The sequence below is a fragment of the Chrysochloris asiatica genome, unplaced genomic scaffold (genome assembly GCF_000296735.1).
Source record: "Chrysochloris asiatica unplaced genomic scaffold, ChrAsi1.0 scaffold00181, whole genome shotgun sequence".
NCBI classification, from domain to species: Eukaryota; Metazoa; Chordata; class Mammalia; order Afrosoricida; family Chrysochloridae; genus Chrysochloris; species Chrysochloris asiatica.
The window spans coordinates 2,160,022-2,184,780 of NW_006408699.1; the positions used below are offsets into that span (position 1 = coordinate 2,160,022).

General features: G+C 38.8%; 1 protein-coding gene across 3 annotated transcripts in view; it reads left to right on the forward strand.

Annotated features, from left to right (window-relative positions):
* The window catches only part of RBMS1 (RNA binding motif, single stranded interacting protein 1), a 267,850-nt gene extending 243,399 nt beyond the window's left edge, over positions 1 to 24,451 (forward strand). The window contains exons 7-15 of one of the 3 annotated variants that reach the window (XM_006872021.1): positions 10,788 to 10,894; positions 13,410 to 13,459; positions 13,587 to 13,680; positions 16,309 to 16,356; positions 17,224 to 17,274; positions 20,610 to 20,720; positions 21,800 to 21,880; positions 23,171 to 23,255; positions 24,177 to 24,451. In XM_006872021.1, the coding sequence (XP_006872083.1) occupies positions 10,788 to 10,894; positions 13,410 to 13,459; positions 13,587 to 13,680; positions 16,309 to 16,356; positions 17,224 to 17,274; positions 20,610 to 20,720; positions 21,800 to 21,880; positions 23,171 to 23,248 (620 nt within the window). In that variant the 3' untranslated portion in view covers positions 23,249 to 23,255; positions 24,177 to 24,451. Of the gene's footprint in view, positions 1 to 10,787; positions 10,904 to 13,409; positions 13,460 to 13,586; positions 13,681 to 16,308; positions 16,357 to 17,223; positions 17,275 to 20,609; positions 20,721 to 21,799; positions 21,881 to 23,170; positions 23,256 to 24,176 lie in introns of those variants that run through there. The other 2 variants (XM_006872022.1, XM_006872023.1) reach the window with 2 other exon arrangements.
* Positions 24,452 to 24,759: the final 308 nt, after the last annotated feature.

A 24,759-nucleotide genomic window follows, 5' to 3' on the forward strand; every position in this document is an offset into this window, starting at 1 on the left:
TCCTGCACTGGTCATTTTCCTTCTGTTGGAAGCCCCCTCCCCAGATGCACAAAGGGGCCAACATTACCTTCAGTGCCGCAGGAAAACCCATGACCATGCATCTCTTTGTGGACCTCCCCAAGGCATGAGTGAAGTCAGAATAAGCCCCTGTGTGTTAGGAGTGCCTTTTAGATCCCTGTCGTCATTCTAGTGTCATTCTGCCACCTTGACCGTAGTATGGTGTGTTTCATTGAGCTTTACTGTAGTACATATGGGACTGCTGGCAGGCCCCATCCATAGACCTTAGCTTGTTGTAATTCGGCAGTCTGTGTTCTCTGACCTCTCTTGGATTGAGTGTGTGCCCAGGAAAACTTGCAAACCACTCTTACCCACGTTTAATAACTGTGCGTATTGGTGATATTATAGGATATTGTCCTATGCCAGGAGGCAGAAAAATGTAATGTTTAAAGGAAAAATTATGACTCTAGTAAAAAGCCTGGAAATTTTTCAAAGATTTTTATTGCCCATTTTGTTCCCTTTAATGTTGATCTTAAGCATCATTACTCTGTTAAAAACTGATGATATTGGCAGCTCTAAGACAAAAAAAAAAAAAAAAAGAAAAAAAACTTGAAGGCCTCCTGGTATGTTAGGACAACATGCTCACGCCTTTGGGATTGTAATCTACTCATGTCTTCCTTACCTGGGAGGTATAATAGAACAGTTAAATGCACGTCTTGTTTAGTTGTACCTCCAGGGACTGCACTCTTATGAGGACTCATTGCTATGAAAGCCAGTGTACTGGAACAATCCTGTACACCCAAAACTCAAAGTGATGCTCCACCAAGGAGGCTAAAAGGAACACAGATCCACAGCTAAATCTGCAAGGTTTTAGCCTCAAATGCTTTGAGTGCTGTGAGGGAGGGAGCTACCTTCAGGCAGTGGTTACCACCATCATTCACAATGAAATAAGGGTTTACACATTCACTACCACAGTCTGCTAGTGAGGAGCAGTAAATAGTGAAGTAAGATTTTATTTAAAATGCAGTGACCTTGGGTGGAAGATGTAGATGTTGCTGTGAACACTTTTCTAAAAGGCATTTGTCAGTAATCTACAAATCCTCATCTACAGCTAGAATATCGTCTGTGAGAACCCCAGGCAGCAACCCAGGCCAGCTCATTAAATCTCTCAGAATCAACTCCTGGGGAAAATAGGACAGCTCCTGAAAAATGTAGTTGATCATTTCTGAAATAGATGCTCCTCCTTGAGAAATTACCTTGAGGAAATAATTGAAAAGTGAGAAGAGGAGATGAAATTCACATTTTTGAGCTCCTCTTTTTGTGCTAGTGTTAATAACAATATTGTTAGGTGCCATCAAATTGGTTTTGACTCAGAGTGAACGAAACACTGCCAAGTCCTGCACCATCCTTAACAGTTGTTATGTTTGAGTGCATTGTTGCAGCCACAAGCCACTGCATATCATTGAGGGTCTTTCTCTTGTTCACCAGCAAGTGTGAAGCCCCTTCTCCAGGGAGTGGTCCCTTCTGACAACATGCCCAAAGCACATGAGATCAAGGCTCACCACCCTCGCTTCCAAGAAGCATTTTGAGTGTACTTCTTCTAAGACAGATTTGTTTGTTTTTCGGATGGTCCGTGATGTATTCAGTATTCTTCATCAAGATCGTAATTCAGATGCATCTGTTCTGGTCTGGTCTTCCTTATTTGTTGTGTAGTAACAACAGCTAGTGTTCATTGAAGGAGTCTTGAGGGTGCAGTCGTTAAGCACTCTGCTGCTAATTGAAGGGCTAATGGTTTGAACCACAAGCCAACTTTTTGGTAGAAAGATGTGACAGGCTGTTTCCATGAAGATTATATTACAGCTATGGAAACCCTATGGGGCAGGTCTAGTCTGTCCTGTAAGGTCTGTGAGTTGGAATCAACTCCATGGGTTAGTGTTTATTAAACTAAGTACTTTAATGGAGTGCTGGTGCTACAATAGCAGAAGCACTGGACTGCTAGCCAAAAGAAGGGCAATTCAAATCAACCAGCAGCTCCGTGGGAGAAAGATCTCCTGTAGAGATTTATCGTCTCAGAAACCCTATACAGGGTCGCTATGAGTCGATGACACCTAACAACAGTAACAAAAAGTACTTATGTGTGCATTGCAACAGTCCTTTGAAGTAGATGCTGTTTTTATTACCATTTCATAAATAATGAAACCAGAAATGTTGAATAATTTACCCAGAGTCAGTAGCTAATAAATTGGCACAGCCAAATTTCAAACGCCATTGTTCTAAGCACTATACTGTATGACTATCAATATGGTGGTTGCCACAGCAACAAGAAATAGGCACATACACAGATGTTCACACGGTGGGAGCTACATAAAAAAATATTCCATATTCTTTTTCAACTATAACATTATGTTGTTGTGGGCCATCAAGTTGGTTCCCATTCACAGTGATCCTGTATAGGATTTCTGAAAGCAGCTGGTGGGTTTGAACTGCCACCTTGCGATTAGCATTCCAGTGCTTATCTTACATTGACACACCAGGGCTCCGAGCATTATGTAATCACTAAGGGGCAAAAAAAAAAAAAAAATGTTCTTTACCAACATGTCAGTGTGAATGGTAGAAGAAAAGGAGCCAAAACTACCTATCATTGCAAATATAAAGTGTCTGTATGTGTGTCGACTTAAAAAAGAATTATACAGGGTTAAAATACTCACATGATGGTGGAGTGGCAGAAAACTGTTGGGTCTGTGTTTCCTTCCTATTCAATATTTTTAAATCATTATTTCACCAAACTATAGCCCGTCGTTGGTGAGGTGTAAAGTAAGGTGAAGTAGAATTCCAGTAAGAATAAAAACCAAACCCATTAGAAGTGATGCTAAAACACTTGAATATATTGCGAGCCTCATTACTCTTTCTTCAAGCAGAGTGGGAGATGGTAACATTACGTAAGGGTAAGGTCAGGAGGAGAGGTAGAAATGTAACAAAGCAGGTGTGGGAAGAAAGGGAACGAGTGCAGAAGTTACAGGTCGATGGGGATTGAATTGTTGTTGTTAGGTGCCATCGAGTCGGTACCGACTCGTAACGACCTTTTACACAGCAGAACAAAACACTGCCCAGTCCTGGGCCAACCTCACTACTGTTGCCACGCTTGAGTCCATTGATGCTGCCACTTGTACAGTCCATCGTGTTGGAGGTCTTCCTTTTTTTCTCTGATCCTCCACCTTACCAAACATGATGTCCTTCTCCAGAGAGACTGGTCCTTCCTGACAAATGTCTGAAGTATGAGAGACGAAGTGTGGCCATCCAAGCCTCCAAGGAGCACTCTGGCTGCACTTCTTCCAAAACGGATCTATTGGTTGTTTTGGCAACCCATGGCACTTTCAATATTCTCCTCCAACACCGTAACTCAAAAGCATCAATTCTTCCACGGTCTTCCTTATTCAATGTCCAGCTTTTACATGCATATGAGGTTATTGAAAATACCATGGCTTCGGTCAGGCGCACCTTAGTCTTTTAGCTGACATCTTTGCTCTTCAACACTTTAAAAAGGTCTTGTGCAGCAGATTTGCCTAATGCAATACATCGTTGGATTTCTTGACGGCTGCTTCCACGAGTGTTGATAGTTGATCCAAGAAGAATGAAGTCCTAGACAACTTCAATCTTTTCTCCATTGATGAAAATGTTGTTTATTGGTCCAGTGGTAAGGATTTTTGTTTTCTTGACATTGAGATGCAATCCATACCAAAGGCTGTGCCTTTTGATCTTCCTCAGTAAATGTTTTAAGTCCTCTTCACTTTCAGCAAGCAAGGTTTATCATCTGCATATCACAGGTTGTTAATGAGTCTTCTTCCTCCAATCCTGATGCCATGTTTTTCTTCATAGAACCCAGCTTCTCGTATTATTTGCTCAGCATACAGGTTGAATAAGTACAGTGAAAGAATATAACCTTGTCGCACACCTTTCTTAATTTTAAACCATTCAGTGTTCCCATGTTCTGTTTGAACAACTGCCTCTTGGTCCATGTACAGATTCCTCATCAACACAATGAAGTATTCTGGAATACTCATACTTGGCAATGTTGTCCATAGCTTGTCATGATCCACACAATCAAAAGCCTTTGCGTAGTCAATAAAGCACAGGTAAACATCTTTCAGATAATCTGTGCTTTCAGCCAAGATCCGTCAGACATCAGCAATGATATCCCTCTTTCCACGGCCTCTTTTGAATCTGGCTTGAACCTCTGGAAGTTCTCTGTCAATGTATACTTGCAGCCGTTTCTGTATTACCTTTAGTAAAATTTTGCTCGCATGGGATATCAAAGAGATTGATGATTTCCGCATTCTGTTGGGTCACCTCTCTTTGGAATGGTCACAAATATGGATCTCTTCCAATCAGTTGGCCAGATACTTGTCTTCCAAATTTCTTGGCATAGATGAGTAAGTGAGTGCCTTCTGTGCCGCCTCATTTTCTTGAAAGATTTCAATTTTTATTCCATCAATTCCTTCAATGCACTTTGGACTTCCTCCTTCAGTATCATTGGTTCTTGATCATATGCTACCTCTTGAAATGGTTGAACATTAACCATTTCCTTTTGGTACAGTGACTCTGTGTATTCCTTCCATCTTCTCTTGATGCTTTCTGCATCATTCAATAATTTGCCCAGAGCATCTTTCAATAACGAAAGTCAAGGCTTGAATTTTTTCTTCAGTTCCCCAGCTTCAGAAATGCTGAGCATGTTCTTCCTTTTTGGTTTTCTGATCTAGATCTTTGCACATTTGGTTGTAATGTTTGTGGCTTTATCTTCTCGAGATGATCTTTGAAATTTTCTGTTCAGCTCCTGTACCTTCTCATTTCTTCCATTTGCTTTAGCATCTCTATGCTGGAGAGCAAATTTCAGTGTCTCTTCTGACATCCATTTTGACCTTTTCCTTCTTTCTTATCTTCTTAATGAGTTTTTGCTTTCTTCATGATCTTGATGTCATCCCACAACTCTTCTGGTGATTGAATAGGACAGCAGAATTTGGTTGGAAAAAAGATTAAAACAGGAAGTGAAGCTAGGCCAAAAAAAAAATTTTTTTTTTAAGTACTTGATTTCCTGGGTCCTAGATTCTTAAAAGAAGTGCCTTACAAAGGTCTTTGGAGTCCTAGTGTGGTGTTGTAGGATAAAGTACTGGACCACAAGGTCACCTTGAACCACGAGGCCAGCTTTCTAACTCAGGAGCTGCTTCTTGGGAACCCTACACAGGGTCACTATGAGTCGGAACTGACTTGATGGCACATAACAACAACAAACAAAGTTCTTTAGTTTAGAAAATAGACCATGCTGTTAGTTGATACATATTAAAAGTAGCCGACGTTCTGAGAAAAGAAAGCTAATTACAGTTACTGAGTGGACCAGATTCCCACAACTGGTAGAAAAGCTTCTAGGGTCATTTATGTTTTGCATATTGTGGATGAGGATAAAATACTGCACAACTAGAAAAATGGGAATTTGGAAGTAGCCATCTCACCAGCTGTTTTTACTGTCAGTGTCTGACAGGGAAAGCATGGGGGCACCTTCTTAACACAGCAGGAGAAGATCCTGGCTGTTAGAAACTAGAGACTTGAGTCCTCTGAGCCACTTGATTAAATGAGTGAGGAGGACCTTGAGCCACAGTCATTCCTAAGGTGGCTTTTTTAGGATGAATAGCAAATAAAGGCATTTGGACTTTGGATTGCTGTTGAGCTTATGGTTCAGAAGGTAGATAAGGAAAATACTTGGTGGAGATGTGCAGTTTGTTTTCATGGGCATCACCCCATCTGGCTGATAGTCTTAAGAGAGATTGTTAGCATCAGAAAATTAGGCATTTGTAAAAAAGATTACCCCACTCTAAAGCCCCGCTGGGAACAAACTGGCAAACCCAGTAATGATGGCTGTTGTTGTTGGTTGCCATCTGGGCAATTCTGACTCATAGTGAGTATATGTGTACATAGTGGAATTGCTCCATAGAGTTTTCAGAACTTTAAGAAGCAGATCAGTAGACCTGTCTTCTAAGATATTTCGGGGTAGGTTCGAACCACCAACCTTTCATGTGACAGCCAAATGCTTAGTTGTTTGTGCCACCTGAGGGTTCCTGTTATTTCTCTTATTTGTTGTTAAGTGCTATTGAGTTGATTCCTAATCATAGTGATACTGCATAGGGTTTCTGAGAAGCAGCTGGTGTGTTTGAACCACTAACCTTGTAGTTAGCAGTCCAGTGCTTATCCTACAGCACCACACCACGTGACTCTATGCAGTGCCATTTAGATCAGTGTTTGCCTTTGCAATGCTGTCTAGGGCTTTTAGCAAACACTCTAGGGTTCACTATAGTTGTCAGGCTTTTGGAGGCGCGTTCGCTGTTGGTTCTGATTAACAAAATAACTTTTCTGCTTTGGGTAATAAGGAATCTGAGCAGTGATATCTCCTAAGATGTGTCAGATACACCCTTTACAAACCTGAAAGTTCATGAACACTTTGCGTATTTAGCAAAGATCAATTAATTAGGGATACGAATCGGGCTGCGAACCTTAAGGTCAGCGGTTCGAAACTACCAGCCGCTCCGCGGGAGAAAGATGAGGCTTTCTACTCCCGTAAGGATTTACACCCTCGGAAACCCTGTACAGGGTCGCTATGGGTCGGAACCGACTCGACGGCACTTAACAACAACAACAACAACAATTTTAATTTATACAGATTTAATACAGGAATATAACATAAGGCACAAATCATATAAGAACTTTTTTAAGTTGTTTTGAACTATAAGGTGAAGTGTTTTAATCTAGGAAAGTCGAATATTAGGAGATATGAATAAACTTGTTAAGTGCAGTTGAGTGAGTTCCAGCTCAGCGAGACCCTGTATAGGGTTTCAGAGGAGCAGCGGTGGGTTTGAATCACCAACCTTGCATTTCAAACTGATCTTGCGGTTCAGTGCATTATCCTGCAGTGCCACACCAGGACTTCATGAATAGACTACATACTAATGTTTGAAGTTAATGTGTCCAGACTTATCTATTGCTCATAGTTACCTAATTAGTATTCATTACACTTCATTTTCTGTGCATCAGTCATCTTCATTATCTCTCTTCTAAAGAACAATCAAGGAGAAGACCCACAGGGGTCCATTCTGTAGAACAAGCTGACATCATCATCGTATAATGTCTCTCAAATCTTCAACCTGAAACCTTTGTATTAGGCTCCAAAAAGCAACCTTGGGACAACCCACTGGTTTGGTATACTCCACGGGAGAGCTTATTGTGTAGCAGGTTCACACACACTTACAAATGCATCGATATGAGTGTTTGTTTGCTTTTTTATCCACTCATCTAACTGAACTCGCCTCACCCATACTAAATCTCATGGTTGAGGTCACAAAGCTGTTTTAGTACAATAAATCAGGCCCTTTTACCTTTTATAATACTTGGGAATTTCTTAAAGAAATCTTTAGGTATCTTGCTTTCCTGGGGCACATGTTTCAATCTTGTAATAATGAAATATCTAGAACATATAGGGATAAAAACTTTATTCATAAGGTCACCCAAGTGCATGGAGTAACAGTTGTAAAAGAAATCAGCTGTTCCTGCATCAGAAGTATTTTGCTTCTGGGTGGAATTTTTATTGAAAACAAAACATCTCTTAAAATCCAAATGCTTAAGTGGTACTCTCCCCTCCCCGTTAGACTTCAAGCCCATGAAAACAAGGTTTCTATTTTATCTGCCACTATAGCCCCAGCAGGAGGCCTGGTGTGGCGCTGTGGGCTAATGCGTCAGACTGCAAAGTCATTTGAACTGTAAGGTTGATGGTTCACAGCTGCTCCTTGGAAACCCTATACAGGTTCGCTATGGGTCATCTTTCTTCCACAGAGCAGCTGGTAGATTTGAATTGCTGATCTTGTGGTTATCAACCCAACTTCTAACCCACTACACTACCAGGACCTTTTGTGTTTACATGCAGACCAGGATTTTTTTTTCTTTGGTTGCCTATGAAGATGACTAGTAACTTGGGAGCAGTGACTTGTAGGTATAAAGTAAGTCCCTACTTGAGGATGTGCCATTTATCCCCTCTTTCTATTTCTATGCTATATTCTCTACACCCTAGTTTCCTTTTGCCTTTAAATGGCCAGACCCCACTGAGTGATACCAACAATGGATGCTCTTGGCTGCTAACTGAAAGACTAGAGATTTGAGTCCACCCAGAGACACCCAGCAAAAACTCCTGGCAATTTACTTGTGAAAGATTAGCAATTGAAAAACTCTCGGGAGAAGCGATCTGCTCTGAATGAGTAATAAACTATTAACAGGTTTTAGTTAGCACTTGGTGGGACTTCACTGAAAGGGGTTGCTGTGAATCAGAATTACCTCAATGACATCAGACTTTCTAAATAGATCAGTTATAGAGTTAAAAACATCGCTAGTGATTAGAAATCTGTCTTGACATCTTGTTCTTAACATCTATGATTGTCAATGAAATTGGAAATCTCTACAACGAGCTCTGGTAGCATAGTGGTTACAAATCGGGCCTGTAAACCTTAAGATCAGCAGTTCAAAACTACCAGCTGTTCCACAGGCTCCCATAAAGATTTACAGCCTCGGAAACCCTGTACAGGGTCACTATGAGTTGATAACTGACTCCACGGCACATAACAACAAGTCACTATCTTGATTCAGGAGTCCTGGTATGCCTCGGTAGGATAAGCTCTGGACTGCTGACTCTAAAGTTAGCAGTTCATATCCACCGGCTGCTTCTCCGAAACCCCATCCAGGGTCACTATGAGTTGGAACTGATTCAGAGGCACTTAACAACAACATCTTGACTCAACAGCATTTAACAACAACAACAACAACAACCATCCCTTTCTTAAAAGGATACAGAGCATATACTTCTACCACACCCAGTTGGCTTTAAGTGGAAGTTCCTTGTTTAGGAAAGCCTGGGAGGTAGCATCCAAATAGAAGTGTCAGTCTAAGGCAAACTGTTAGGAACCCTGGTAGCAGAGTGGGTTGGGAGCCCTCAGTAGTTAAAATCTACCAGTCACTCCTCGGGAGCAAGATTAGGCTTTCTGTTCCCATAAAGATTTACAGCCTTGGAAACCCTATGTAGGGTTGCTGTGAGTCGGAACTTACTCAGTGACACACAGCCACCACCAAGGCGAACAAAGGCTCCATTTGTACATAACATGACCAAGGTTCCCTGTTCACACCAAACTCCTAAACGTTTTGCTCTGACCTGCTGATACCCAAAGCTCAGTAGCCATTCAGAAATGAGTTTGCATGCCAGCCCATCCCTTTGCAGTGGTTCACACCCGGAGAGAAGAAAGGAGTGCCAAACAACAGACTAGACAGCTCACCGAGAAGGAATTACAGTTGGATTGTGTTTTGTTTTGTTTTTTGGCAGAGAAGTGTTGAGAGGCACTACTGCTTCCACCCTGTCATTAGTGGGTGGGTAATAGTGATATAAAATAAGAGATGAATTAGGATAATAAGAGGTAAAGGAGAAAGGAGTAAATTTTCTACAAGTAATATTTTTCTTTTCATGGTTATTTAACTTTAACACAGAATGTGAAAGTAGTAATCACAGTTATACAGTAGACAAAGGACAGAATGTGGGAACCAGACAGGAAGGTGTGATTGCCTTTATTGCTTTAGCTAGAAACATACAGAAAAATGCACGATGTTCAGGAACACACTACTGTTTACATTATGGAAAAGCAATGCAGAAGGAAGTCCTGGGTGGTCTATAGTATAACAACCCCCCTTTTTTATATATATAAATCTAATGAAAACATATCCTTGTATAAAGATCTTCTCTAAGGAGCTCAGGTAGCATAGTGGTTATGAGTTGGGCTGCTAACCTCAAGATCAGCAGTTCGAAACCACCAGCCATTCCATGGGAGAAAGTTGAAGCTTTCTGCTCCCATAAAGATTTACAGCCTTGGAAACCCTATGCAGGGTCACTATGAGTTGGAACCGACTCCACGGCACCCAACAACAACAAAGATCATCTCTACATCTTTGGCTTTTCTGTTTTAATTTCTTGGGTTCTTCTCTGAATCATTTTGTAGAGTGGATATATAGTAAAGCCGCACCAAGTTAGATGTTTCAATCCACAGAAAAAAAAATCAGAGTGTGCAGGTATTTTCAGCTTGATACAACAGTTGTCTTCAAAGCTGTATCCAAAAATAAATAACATAGATAGATGTACTTATCTTCATTCATTGATTCAACCAAGACTTCTAAGTACCAGACACATTAGGTACAGAGGATACAATGGTGAACTAAAAATAACCACACTCAAGTTGTTATAAATGCAGTGGTTAAAAGTCAAAGTTGTGTGAGCAGTATACAGGGAACCTTTTTCTACTAGGGGAAAGTAAAGACCTCACTGAAGAATTATAATCTTTATTATAATTGGTTTTAAGTTTGCGAGGGGTGGCTCAATCCTATTTACATTTGTAGAGGTCGAACTGGAAAAAGCCTAAAATTGAAGAGTCATATACTTAAAGAAGTGTAAAGGTAAATCAGAAATTCCTTTGCTTCCTCAAAGCAGCACTTTAAATGTTTTTATTACACTTTGATTTAGAAATCATGACTTAGTATATTACTCTGTACCGTACCAGCAGATAATTCTATATTGGTTTAAGGAAACTTTCACTTAAAAGTGCTGTCATTTGCCTCATAACGCTAGCACTGTACGCATTCAAAGAGCATTTCAATTACATTCATCTTGTCATCTGCACACACCCATAATTCTGATTTCATATTCTTTTCCTTTTTCTATTTAGCTCCTACAGAACCTTTATTGTGTAAGTTTGCGGATGGGGGACAGAAGAAGAGGCAGAATCCGAACAAATACATCCCTAATGGAAGACCATGGCATAGAGAAGGAGAGGTGAGACTTGTAAGTCCTTTCTTGCAACTTTAGTGTGCATGTATAATCATGAAAGATTACATGAATAGTTACGAAAAGGCATCTTAACTTATCTGTCACAATTCTAGAATAGGTGCCCAGGTTACGCCTTCTTGCTGGTACTTTGCTAGCCAAATGGTATCAAATTAAAACTATTTCCAGTGTATATGTTGTTAAGATAGTGATAATTCTACAGGCAGATAAATGGTATTGTTATTCTTGGGTGTCATCGTGTTGGTTTAAAGTGACATCTTTGCTTTTTAGTACTTTAAAAGACGTCACTGCAGCAGATGTGCCCAGTACAATATATTGTTTGATTTCTTGACTCTGCTTCCATGAGCGTTGATTGTAAATCCAAGTACAATTGAATACTTGACAATTTCAATCATTTCTTTATTTATTGTGATGTGTTTATTAGTCCAGTTGTGAGAATATGTGTTTTCTTTATGTTGAAATGTAATCCACACTGAAGACTATATGGTTTTTGATCTTCATCTTTAAGTGCTTCAAGTCTTCACTTTGAGCAAACAAGGTTGTGTCATCTGCATATACAGGTTGTTCATTAGTCTTACTCCAACCCTGATGCCATGTTCTTCATATAGACTAATTTCTCGGATATTTGCTCAGTTTACAGATTGAATAAATATGGTGAAAGGACACAACCCTGACACACACGTTTCCTGAATTGTAATCATTTCAGTATCCCCTTGTTCTTTTTGAATCACTGCTTCTTTGTCTATGTTCAGGTTCCTCATGAGCACAATTAAGTGTTCTGGAATACCCATTCTGCACAGTGTTATTAATAATTTGTTATGATCCACACAGTCGAATGCTTTTTCATACTTACTGAAACATAGGTAAACATCTTTTTGGTGTTCTCTGTCTTCAGCCAAGATCCATCTGATGTTGACAATATCCCCATTCCAAGTCCTTTTCTGAAGCCAGCAAAAATTTCTGGTAGTTGTCTATTGATACACTGCTGAAACCATTTTAAAATTATCTTCTGCAAAAGTTTCCTTTCATGTTATATTAATGATGTTATTCAGTCATTTCCACATTCTGTTGGATCTCGTTTCTTTGGAATGGACACAAAAATGAATCTGCTCCAGTCAGTTAGCCAAGTAGGTATGGAAATGATTATGTTGACTTGTTAAGTACATACAGTCAAAATTCTTTTTAAATTGTTGTTGTTAAGTGCCTTAGAGTCAGTTCCGACTCGTAGCAGCACTCTATAAGCTTTCTGAGGAGCAGCTGGTGGGTTTGATCTGCTGACCCTGGGGCTCACAGTCCACTAGATCTTACAGTGCCACACCAGGACTCCACATCGCTACAAGAAATACATTCGAGCAGTCAGGGTTTTGTTTTTTCAGTAAAATTGTGATTTATCAGAGGGCTTCAATTTTGCAATTATTCAAAAATTGTCCTAAATAATATTATTAAAAGAATATTAAAGTGTATTTGTTATTGAGTCTTTTTCTTGATTATTAACTTTTGAATAGTTTTCTTTGTTGTTGTTGTTGTTAAGTGCCGTCGAGTTGGTTCCGACCCATAGCGACCCTGTACAGGGTTTCCGAGGGTGTAAATCTTTACGGGAGTAGAAAGCCTCATCTTTCTCCCGCAGAGCAGCTGGTAGTTTCGAACCTGCTGACCTTAAGGTTCGCAGCCTTATTCGTAACCACTACGCTACCAGAGCTCCTTAGGTAAAAATATTAATTCCTTAGTAAAATTGTTTTGATATCCAATTCCGTATATTGCCAATTAAATGTTATTTAATATTTTTTATAAGGAAAGGAGTTTACTTGTTCAAGAATTTTTAGGAAAAAACTACTCAATAAAGATCGTCTATCATCTGTACTATTCAATAGTAGCCACTAACCAAATGTGGCTATTTGAGCACTTCAAATGTAAATAGTGTGTCGTTGTTAAATGCCTTGGAGTCAGTTCTGACTTAGCGTAACCCTTCCAGGGTTTCCAAGGAGCGACTGGTGGCTTTGAACCACTAACCTTGCAGCTCAGACTGACCTTACAGCCCAGTGCTTATCCTACAGTGCCACACCAGGACTCCAAATAGTATGCTGCTGTCGAGTCGGTTCCGACCCATAGCGACCCTGAACAGGGTTTCCGAGGCTGTAAATCTTTACAGGAGCAGAACGCCTCATCTTTCTCCCACGGAGCAGCTGGTAGTTTCTAACTGCTAACCTTGGGTTCACAGCCCGATTCGTAACCACTACGCTACCAGAGCTCCTTCAAATACTATGCTAGAGGGACTGAATTCTGTATTTAAGTTTAATAGCTATATGTGGGTGTTGGCTAACATGGGACAGTGCAATTCTGGAACTTAATTCTGAGCGTATTATATTTGGCTAGCAGAAATTCCCAAGTTTATAAAAAATGCAACTTAACTATCTCTGTTTTGTGTTGCCATGATTCTAAGAAATGGAATTTTTAAATTGTGCCTTTCTAAATAGAGTTTTATATTTCTTTCCCTTACCTATAGGCTGGAATGACACTTACTTATGACCCAACTACAGCTGCTATACAGAACGGGTATGTAATTAAGATAACTAAATAATGGTTTGAGGGGAAACTCTGAAGGTGGGAAATATCAAACATTTGTTCTGTGGATTATTCTGTTTAAAGGATTACTTAATCAAGACTTTTGTGTTTGTTCTAGATTTTATCCGTCACCATACAGTATTGCTACAAACCGAATGATCACTCAAACTTCTATTACACCCTATATTGCGTCTCCTGTATCTGCTTACCAGGTTTGTACTTTTAGGACTCATCAACAGTATGACATCTTGCTAACCGCACATCAGTGCAATGTTTTTATATGTCTTTAAATTCTGTACATTTATAGTTAATGTAAGCAAAATGTCATGCAGCTTAGTTATCCCATTTAGAAGAAGCCGCTGCTTTATTTGACACAGTGATTGACTTCTGTGTATAAGATAATGGTTGTTAGTCCTTGAAATCTTAGCACTTTAGAATTAAGATGAGCCCAAATATTTCATTTACGGTGGGCCCTGCTCTTGCACACCATATGACCTAGTAGCTAAAACCTTTAACCGAATTAACATTAGATAAAATAAAACTTGTGCACTCTTGCCTTTTTTCATTTGTCAGCAGAACCTGACAAAGCAGCAGGGAAATGTACGAATAATAAATAATGATGTGCATCTCTGTTAGGTAATGTTAAATGAGCAATGCTGTGAAATTTGAAGCCAAATGGGCAGCTCCTTCTTTAGGTTATTTTGTCAGAAGGCTTTATCTTAAATGATATTCCCAACTTGAAAACAAAACCTCAGTAAGCACTTTGTTATAATGCTTATTTGGCTTTATTGTAATATTAGCTCTTCTTTTCCATGAAGGGGTGTGCATGTGTTTCTCCTCCTGTACAACAGAACCTCGTGCAGGCTGATTGCCTTGGCTCAGGCATGAGCATTATAATGGGGTTCAGTCACAAACACTTAGAAGTAGAGTTACCTTTTGTTGCCTGATGAGATCACGTGTGACTAAACTCAACTTTTTATGTATTCTTGTATTAAAAATGATAGAGTTAGATGTTGTGGCCCTGATTTCTGGGCTTAGGAAACTGCAATATCTAATCTAATAGCTGTGTTATTTAACTTCTGAAGGATTCCATTTCCTCATCTGTAAAATGGGGATAATAATAGTTCCTATGTCATATAGACTTGTTGCAAAAATTAAATGAGATTGTTGTGTAAGAGCTCGGCGGAGTACTTGGCATATTGTTAGCACTCAGCAAACGTTAGCTCTGATTGCCAACATCCTGAATATTCAGGAGTAGCTGGTTAATAAGAGCACATTTATTGTCTTTTTTACAATGGATTGGTCAACATAAGCAATGTCTTATAGCTGATTGTGCTCAAAATGGAGAAAGTACCATTAATTAACAAAGATGCATTAAATGAAGTGATTTACAGTCATGAGATAATTAAACAACTAGTGCTCTGCTCTCTGAATATGGGGAATAATCTAGGAATTCTAATTGCAGTTTTAAAGTGGGATTCACAGCCTGCCTCAGCTTTGAGGCCCTTTTCTTTTCCCTGAGATGTCACTCGTTTTCTTTCTTTTTTCTTCTCAGATTATATTGCTTATGCCGATGCTTTAATCTGCTAGCCATAGCATTGATTCATTCAGTGCCTTGTTAATTGTTTGGACCTAAGATTTCTACCTTTTCTTTCCCCTATATAAGACTCAGTGAGATTTGCTCCAGTGTTTTTCCCTAATAAAAGTAGCCTTCTTTCTTAACTATCTGAACATGGAAACCTCTCTCATTTCTGTATATCACTAAAATTGAGTGACCAACAAATTTATTCTTGGAGTCCAGGATAAGCACTGGGCTGCTAATTGCAAGGTTGGCTGTTCAAACCCACCAGTCATTCCTAGGAAACCCTGTACAGGGTCTCTGTGAGTAGGAACTAACTGGACAACACTTAGAGCAACAATAGTGTATTCTTAAGCAAATGAAGATTGTGCCTATTCAGTTGAATGTGTACTGCTGTACATAGACATTAAAGCGTCTCCCCAACAACTTTGTTTTCCTTTCTTTGCTGTGAAAGCAGTGTTTGCATTTAGGGCACAAAATCATTTCATAGAATGAAAAATTAGGAAACTAGTATTGCTGGTAGACTTGATATGGTTAAGTGGAAACACCATAGTATTTAATAGGCTTGATTTTTCTCTCATGAGCATTCTGTGCTTCCAGAAAATAACATGTAGAAATGCATTCAATTTGCCTGGCAGTGTCATAGCTTCTAAAATTTTGATGCTTTGCCATGAAGTTTGGAGGACCCATAGGGTCAGTGGATGAGCTTTAAATAGTCTGTGATCCCCTTAAATTGTATGTGCAAAATGTTGTTTGTGTGTATTCAATTAGTTAGGTAAAGTTTTCTGTCTTTCATCAGGTTTTCAGAGGGATTCATGATCCAAAAGAGGTTCAGTACCAATGAAAAAGAGTTCATGGAATAAAGATTATTATTCCCATTTTATAATTAGGGGAAAGTGACTAAAAGAAATTGATAGCTGTTGATTTGCTACCTAAGTAAGAAAATTGGATTAGATGTCATAGCTCCCTAACCCCATAATGCTACCAGCTATTAAGAGTATTGAGATCCCTGAAGCATACAGAAAATGGGGGCATCTGGCCCAAGTTGGGTTCTGTAGGGAGCTGCTCGACTCCTCCCCCTGGTTTATCCTGTGCTCATGCTGGAGTGAGCCTCTCTCCACCAAACCACCATATGCCTATGTAATTGGATTTGAGAAATTAGCATCTGCAGGAAACCACCAGTATCCCAATGGGGGAAGGCTGCAGACCAGATAACTGAAATGTTAACAAGGCAGAAGCACTTAACTTTGGTCTGCCTTAGGTGGCAAAGGAAACCAGAGAAAACAAGTATCGGGGCTCTGCTATCAAGGTAAATCACAATACATTCTTCCCCCATGACTCTTCCCCATATCCTCTCTATAGCACCTCTGAATTTAACAGTAGGGGATACGATACAGGAGGGTTCTGTTGTTAAGAATTAGACAACAAAATTTAATTTTGAGATTTATAAGCTCTGAAAAGCTCTGGGCACTGAGAAATAGACTAATAATGTTTTTCTCATGAGTGGCAGACTAACCATGCTTTTTTTTCTGCCACAGAACCTGGCTCTCACGTCTGTATTTCTCAGTACAGAGGTCTGCTCTGTGGATGCCCTTTGACTGTAGATATCAAGACCTAGTTACTAAAATTTAATATCCTAAATTCAAATTCCAATTTCATTTTCCACACTAACTAGAAAATGTTGACCGTTAGACAAGATTTCAGACAAGAATGATTGGATTTGGTTATTCTTATTAAATAAGCACATACTATATGGGTTAGTTTCTAATAAATGTGCTAGAATTAATCTTCATTCATCTGTATTTCTAAAGCACCTAATTTTTACCTTGATTGTAACACTTTCCACTGTTTTATTTGAGCAGTTTGTGTGTTTAGTTCCCTTGCTTAACTTGTAAATTTCTTGAGTGTGGGCCCCATGTCTAATTCACCTTTTTTACCTTGGTGCCTGATACTCAGTAAATACTTCTTGAGTGGGCAAATGGAAATTGGTTCTAAATAATCATTTCATCCCATTCAGAGTGACCAGTTCGCCAAGAATGCTAACTGCCTTAATCTTTTAATCTTTGATAGTGTTGTTTCCTTATTTTCCTTCTGTAGATTTTTAACATGATAGAAAAGAGTTCTAGAGAAATAGGTTCCAATGGAAATCAATGTTTCTTTCGAAATCCTTTTCCAGGTGCAAAGTCCTTCTTGGATGCAACCTCAACCATATATCCTACAGCACCCTGTAAGTTTCTCATCTTAATGGCTTTGTGGTTCATAAGTAAGTAGTTATGGATACATATTCTTTAGGTTAAAACCATTTTCCACAGATGGTATAGGATTTCGGATATTGTAAGTCTGGAATATGAGAATGCATTAATTCACCGTACACCTTCTATTTTGTCTTAAAACCAAATGGTAGCCATTAAGTTAAATTTACAAGCTCTAAAAACTTAGACTAAATCATATTGGAGGTAAGGCACCATGTTCTTACCCACACCAATTCTATAGGCGATCATTTCATTGAATGGTTAATTATTAACAATGTGGGTGTATATATATATACATATATTTACACATATATATAGTATATTTTTATTACATAATTGAGATATACCATCTTATTTAATATGCTTCAAAGATGGATAAAATTCAGTTTGTTGAGTTAAAACAGGTTTAAAAATAAAGGTAAAAGGAGCTCTGGTAGTGTAGTGGTTACGAATCGGGCTGTGAACCACAAGGTCAGCAGTTCAAAACTACCAGCTGCCCCAAAGGAGAAAGATGATGCTTTCTACTCCCGTAAAGATATACAGCCACGGAAACCCTGTTCAGGGTCGCTGTGGGTCGGAACTGACTCGATGGCGCTTAACAACAAAAATAAAGGTAGACGGCATCATCATGAACAAGATTAATAATAATGCCCAACACAGTGATCCAGTGCTTTCCATGAAAGGGCCATCCATATGGCCCTAAGCTTTCTAGTAATCAAAACCAAAGTGGGAACCAATTAAGACAAAAACAGATCAGTTGCTTTAGGAAAAGCACACTATTCATGACCTTAAGTTGCTACAGGAATTTCTCTCTGGACACCACGTAAAAGGAACACTGTGCAGTGTTAAAACAAACAGTATGTACAAAACAGCAATCCAGGGACAGCAAGTTCTGGACGGGAGGTTGCTGAGATGACCTTTTAAGAAGAAGATAACAAAAAAAAAAAGAAGCAGAGAACACATGTTTAGGTGGTAACACAGTAGCAGAGAACTCTGATGATATGATGTATGTATATATTACTGTGATTTGAGTGAAGGTTTATAGAACAGATCATCAGCCTCACAGTCAACAGATCACATATTTTGCTTCATTATATGGTTACAGCCCCCTCCAGGGACCAACAGATAACAGAATTTACCTCTGCTCACTCCAAGCACTGCACTCCTCCCTGTGCCTCCCACCATTCCCATCCCTCCTCTGCCCGACTCCCTGCAGTTGCATATTGCCTGCCTGTCACCAATGTCAACATGTGTCTCTCCTCTAGTGCATGTATTTTAAAAAACTACACAGGGATATATAATTATGTAAACAACCACAGGGCATACTCTAGAAGCCAGTCTCCTGTCCACCAGCACACAGCCTTTCTCTTTACATGAGTCTGGAGTCCTCAGCTGCTCAGTCTCTCCATGCTATCACCTCTAACCCCATGTCTGGTATAGCTGCTTCTCTGGTTAGGGTCCCATATTCTGCTCATGATCTTCCTAGGGTCCTCTGTTTCTGGAATGCAATATTAACTACTCCCCCCTTTTTGTTACACAATCTCTACCTTTTCAGTTGTAACCATTGCAATTAGATATGATAACAGCTACTCACAAATGAATCAATGAACCCCATCTTTCACCTGACCCATTTAGACAAGAGGAAAACTATTCATTGGGGATTCTGCCTTCCCCTGCATGATCTGAAACAACTTCCTCTTGAAAACTTGTAAGCCAGCCACTTTGTGCCTTTTTAGTGCACCTTTTCTCCCCTCCTACCCTATTTTAGGTAGCTAATATCTAAGTTGCCTGTCCCTATCAACCCTGTGTACAGAAAGAATAGGTTTTATCCTTGATATGAAGACTCCTCCCCTCTTGGTTGGTATTTTGAGCTACTACATCCATAAGTATAGGTCAAGTTCATCAAATTGGAGCAATTTATACTTGCTTCCTATTCAATTTTTAAAAAATATTTATTGTGTCAATAAAATAAAAATTTTATAGTAAATTGAGTGATAGTTTACATGGGATAACATCATCTTTACATTTCATCCTATTGTATTTTGTTTCATTGCAATGATTATAATCCCCTCCATGCATTTAACAGCATTTGCTTCCATTCCCTCTGGGGTTTTTTTTGTGTGTGTGTGCGTGTGTTTTTTTTTTTTTTTTTTTTGGAAGTACACCGAAGCACACATTCAGGAATATATAACCATTCAAACATCAGGTTGATGTTTTTAAGAAGCCATTAAATGTGTATGCAGAAGGTTTCTATCTGAAGATTCATTTTCCTTTCCCCACCCAAGTTAAACTGCTTGCAACCAGACCTAAAGGGCTTACACATGTAATCTGTCCTCAACTTTAACTTTGTATATAAATAAAATCAGGTACAATGCCAAATATCATTGTTTGTATTTGTAGGCCTTGGCAGTCTAGTTGCATTCTCATTGCATTGATGTTGTTGTTGTTACGTGCTATCAAGTCGGTTCTGACCCATAGCGACCCTGTGGAGGGTTTCCGAGGAGCGACTGGTGAGCTTGAACTGCCGACCTTGCAGTTCAATTGGCTTTTCAGTCTGGCATATTAACCCACAGCGCCACACCAGGACTCCTATTGCATTGATAGGTGATTGCAAAAAGGGAATGGTAAAATCCATAGAATAATATATAGGAAAATTAAATGCAATTCCAAAGTGCAGAAATAGAGAACAAGTTATTAAAAATGTAGTTTAATTAGTCCATGGACTAATTATATAGCCTTTAAAAATGATAATTATATAAAGCTATTAAGTAAGCTAGATAAATATTTATAATCGAATGTTAAGTTAAAAAGCAAAAGCCCCCAGCATATGCAACTTTTGATATACACTGAAGTTATGTGGAAAGATAAGCAAAGGGTCAATCCAAGCAGTAGGGCCCCGATATTTCTTTAAGAACACATTTTGTGACCCATGTAACCCAAATATATTATGCAAATATATTTTGGAGTTAGCCAAAAAGTTAACCAAAAATAGTTGAGTTTCTCATTGTAGCTCCTCCTGCTGGACTAGCCTGTAAAGTGAAGGTAATGGAAAAAGATGTTTAATGCAGGGATTTCTGTGAATTGAGTGTTAAGATACATATTTCTCTAATGCTCTTACAAAAGTCTCAGGTAAAACCACATAGAGTGTGGTTTTAGGAAACTGTTAAGGTTCCTCTTGAGAGTATGGGGGTGGTTATTTTTGTTTCACATTCCTAAACAAGCTAAGGCATTTCCTTTGCAAAAGGTAATTACAAAGCCATAGGCCCCTTCCTCGCTTGGTTTTACATTGCTCTTGTCTCTGACTCCTCAGAGTGCCGTGTTAACTCCCTCAATGGAGCACACCATGTCACTGCAACCTGCATCTGTGATCAGCCCTTTGGCCCAGCAGATGAGTCATCTGTCATTAGGCAGCACCGGAACAGTAGGTGGCAAATTAACATCTTGTGTCTTGGCAAACAAAGTAAAGACTGCACCTGTACCTTCTCTTGTCAAATTACAGGCTCTGTGGTGGCAAAGGTTATGTCTGATCCCCTCTCTGACTACCACATTGCCTTCCACATAGGAAATAATTCGGATGTTTCTTGATTGATTGATGAACTGAAAGTCTGTTCTCTGGGTATCTTTCCTTTACCAAAACACTTGACCATGTTTAATCCGTATAAGCAGTGCCACTCTTGTCACTGTGGCAGAACTTGTCACATCAACCAAAAGATGAAGGTGATACATGGTGGTAAGACAGGGAACTTTTCCTCATTTCCTCATTTCTTCTTTTATGGAGTTTCCCAAAGTCCAATGGATTTGGTTGGGTAGTGAAGTTGAGTTACCACCAGACCATCTTCCAGGGTTGATAATGCTTAATGTTTAAAAGGTAAGATTACTGAAGGCTTTTAATTCATCCCATGTCTATGATGATTTAAAGAGCAAAGAGTAGTGGGTTCTGTCCTGTTATTGTCAAAACCAGCCGCAGCTTCTTTTAAAGGCTAAGCCAAGTCCACACACATCCATCAAGATTGACTAGAGCAGACTGACTCTGGGAAAGCATTACTGTCCGCTCAGAAAAGCAGAGCTCCCTGTCCTAGTCTGCAGTGGTCTGATTAAGTCCTTTATCCCTTGAGTCTCCATCTACAAAAGCATACCATAGCCAGATGTGGGTTCAGGGGACTCTTGGAAAATAATGAGGCCCTTTGAGGAAAGATCTTCTAAAATAACACATTAGTGGTAGTGACTTATCAAAAATGAGAAACTGTAAGGATCTTTACCTATGTGCTTCTTGGTTAGGAAATTTTTTAAAACGTGGGGATTTTAGTTTAATTAAAAACTTAAAATGCATTAATTCACTTTGCTTTCATAAGACTTTTATGTACACTAATTGAGCTTAGAGGCAGCTTGTTTAAATTTCTTCTCTGAGACTTCCAAATGCTTTGCACCCCATCTCACATTCTTCCCTAGAATTTGCAAGGCTTGTTGTTTGCCCATCCTGACCTCATTTTTTTTTTTCAGTACATGCCTGCAACATCAGCTATGCAAGGAGCTTACTTGCCACAGTATGCACATATGCAGACAGCAGCAGTTCCTGTTGAGGTTGGTACAGACCACCTAATGGCCATTCTGGCAATGAATAGTTTTAAATGTGGGTACACTAACAAATTTTTTAGAAATCTATCAAAAGTCAAACATTTCCCTCAGTTTAGAGGGAATATTCTTCGCCTAGTTATTTTTAACTATGAAATATAATTCTCTGATTCCATATTAGTGGAGCAACTTCTGTGCCACACCCCATTCTCAAGACTCCCAGAAATATTTTCCAAACTTGGAACACATTTCATTCCTCTTTAAGGCACTGTCTTGTCTCCTGCAAAATGATACTTAAGTCAAACTAGATAAATCTAATGTGTACTATCCTAATATTAAAGATTGTGTCAGTAATAATTAGAAACAGAAATCAGTTGTAATTATGATACTAAAAAGAAAAAACTGTTTACAGGGATAAAGAATAAATCATACTTGCCTTTATAGAGGTGGCTAGTGTACCAAAGTAATTTCTAATTCTTGTTATGGAGAATGAGTATGATATTTTGAACTGCTAGATAAAAAGCATAGAATTTTTCCTGTAAAGTATTCAGAAAATTCTGAGGAAATTTACCCATTCAGTTGATCCGAACCACTAGACAAATCTCAGATTCCAAATCCAGGAAGGGCAATAGAATACTGTGGCATGCTAATTTATTTTTGCCTCTGATTGGTTTAAATGTGTGCAATTACTGACAACCACAAATATTTGAATCCACAGTCCCTTATCTGCAGTTCTAAAAATTTTTACTTAAAAAATATGAAAATTAAAATTCTCTTTGTCTCTCCATTAGCAGAAACAAAAGCAAAACAACTAAAAAACTTGACCTGGGGCTAAACCCAACCTGAACTAACACAAAACAAAATCCTTCTCACACTTTCTGTGATTAGTCATGATTTTTAGTAGAGAACTATTAATGTATTTGATTATGAGGTGCTGCCCCAGACGCGCATTGTGGGAAGGAGTGGAGAATTATATATAATGTGTGCACATCACATTTCAGATTCTAAAAGGTAAAAACTACCAACTTACAAATCAATACCTGACACTTAGGGTTTAGGATGACAGATTTGTTTGATAATTTTAGTTTAATATAAGTAAGCCGGTCCTAAAACTTAGGATAGGTATCAGACATTTCAAATTGTTAGGGAAATTATTAACCTTGAAAGCTGAACATGACATTAAGAAATTCACTTGGAAGATTACTTGTTTTTAAGATGTGTGCTGGTGGGCTCAGTCAGGCCTAGGGAGTAGAGTTTAGAAATCATTGCTAACATGTCTCATCTCCTGCTTTGTTGTAGGAGGCAAGTGGTCAGCAGCAGGTGGCTGTAGAGACGTCTAATGACCATTCTCCATATACCTTTCAACCCAATAAGTAACTGTGAGGTATGTGGGAAAGGTTTCCAAAACTATGGGGTTTATGATTCTTTTATTTAAAAGGTGCTTCATATAGTAACTTAAAGTTCTTTTCTAAATTGGTAGTCACCCTGCTTTAATCACAGCCTTTTATTGAAGTCAAATGTATATTTACCCTCATCCCCAAAAATCTGTAATGCATCAGAGAACACCAGGTATCAAAATTGTTCTGTAAGACATAACGTCCTGCATTATATTGCTTTAACACTCACAAACTGAAGGAAATATGGAATAAGATGTTACTTAATCTAACATCACAAGATTGTCAATATCTTGATCTTGTGTTTTGATTAATGTCTGTACCTTTAGATTAAGAGAGAAATCATATTCCCAGCTCTCACTTTAACCAAAACCTTTTACTTTACAATGCAGTACAAAAGTTAAAGGACTTAGAACACCTTGGTTTCTGGATTGCCTTAGTGACAAAATGTATGTTGATTTCAGATCCCTATTACATTACAGGGACCCACATGAATTTGGCTTAGATTCCTTTACAGAAGAAAATACATGAGGACTTCAAAAAGTTATTGTAAAAATTCCATTATCTTTTTATTCTGTTTTTCAAGGAGTCTTTTGAAACCCCTTTGTATTTTGCAGGGGCTGGCCTGCTAACCACAAGGTGACTGTTCTAACCCACCAGCTGTTCTGCAGGGAAAAGATGACGTTGTCTCATCTTGCACACTCTAGATAGGGTTGCTATGAATCAGAATCAACTCAGTGACAGTGATTTTGGTTTGAGTTAGGTTTGAAAGGTGAACTCAAGTAGAAGTTGGTTCTGGAATTGACGGTTATCTGTATAAGTGATTTCACCACCCACTAACCCCCCCCCAGTGATGAGCATTCAGTAGTCCTGTGGTATGTTCTACCAAATCTTTTGTTTTTTTCTTCCAGATATACAGAAGGGCGTTCTTACATGAAGAAGGGTGTGAAGGCTGAACAATCATGGATTTTTCTGATCAATTGTGCTTTAGGAAATTATTGACAGTTTTGCACAGGTTCTTGAAAACGTTATTTATAATGAAATCAACTAAAACTATTTTTGCTATAAGTTCTATAAGGTGCATAAAACCCTTAAATTCATCTAGTAGCTGTTCCCCTGAACAGGTTTATTTTAGTAAAAAACAAAACAAAAAAAAAGCAAAAAAAAAAAAAAAACAAAAAAAAAAAAAAAAAAAAAAAAAAAACAAGAAAAAGAAAAAAAAATGGGAAAAAAAAACAACTTCAATTTTCTGGGTATGCACAAAGACCATGAAGACTTATCCAAGTGCATGACCGGATTTTTGTGGTTTTGGTCATTTTATGTTTTAATTTGTGTTTTTTTTAACGCTGTATGAAATGGGCTTTCTGAAGTTTAAATAGTCCGACTTCACCAATGGTGTTTTGTGCTTGCAGTGCGAGTGTTGCTGTAATCCCGTGTTGCTGTCAGTGTGTCTTTTCTTAGCTTTCTGTTTTTTCTTTCAACGTAGTGTGAAGT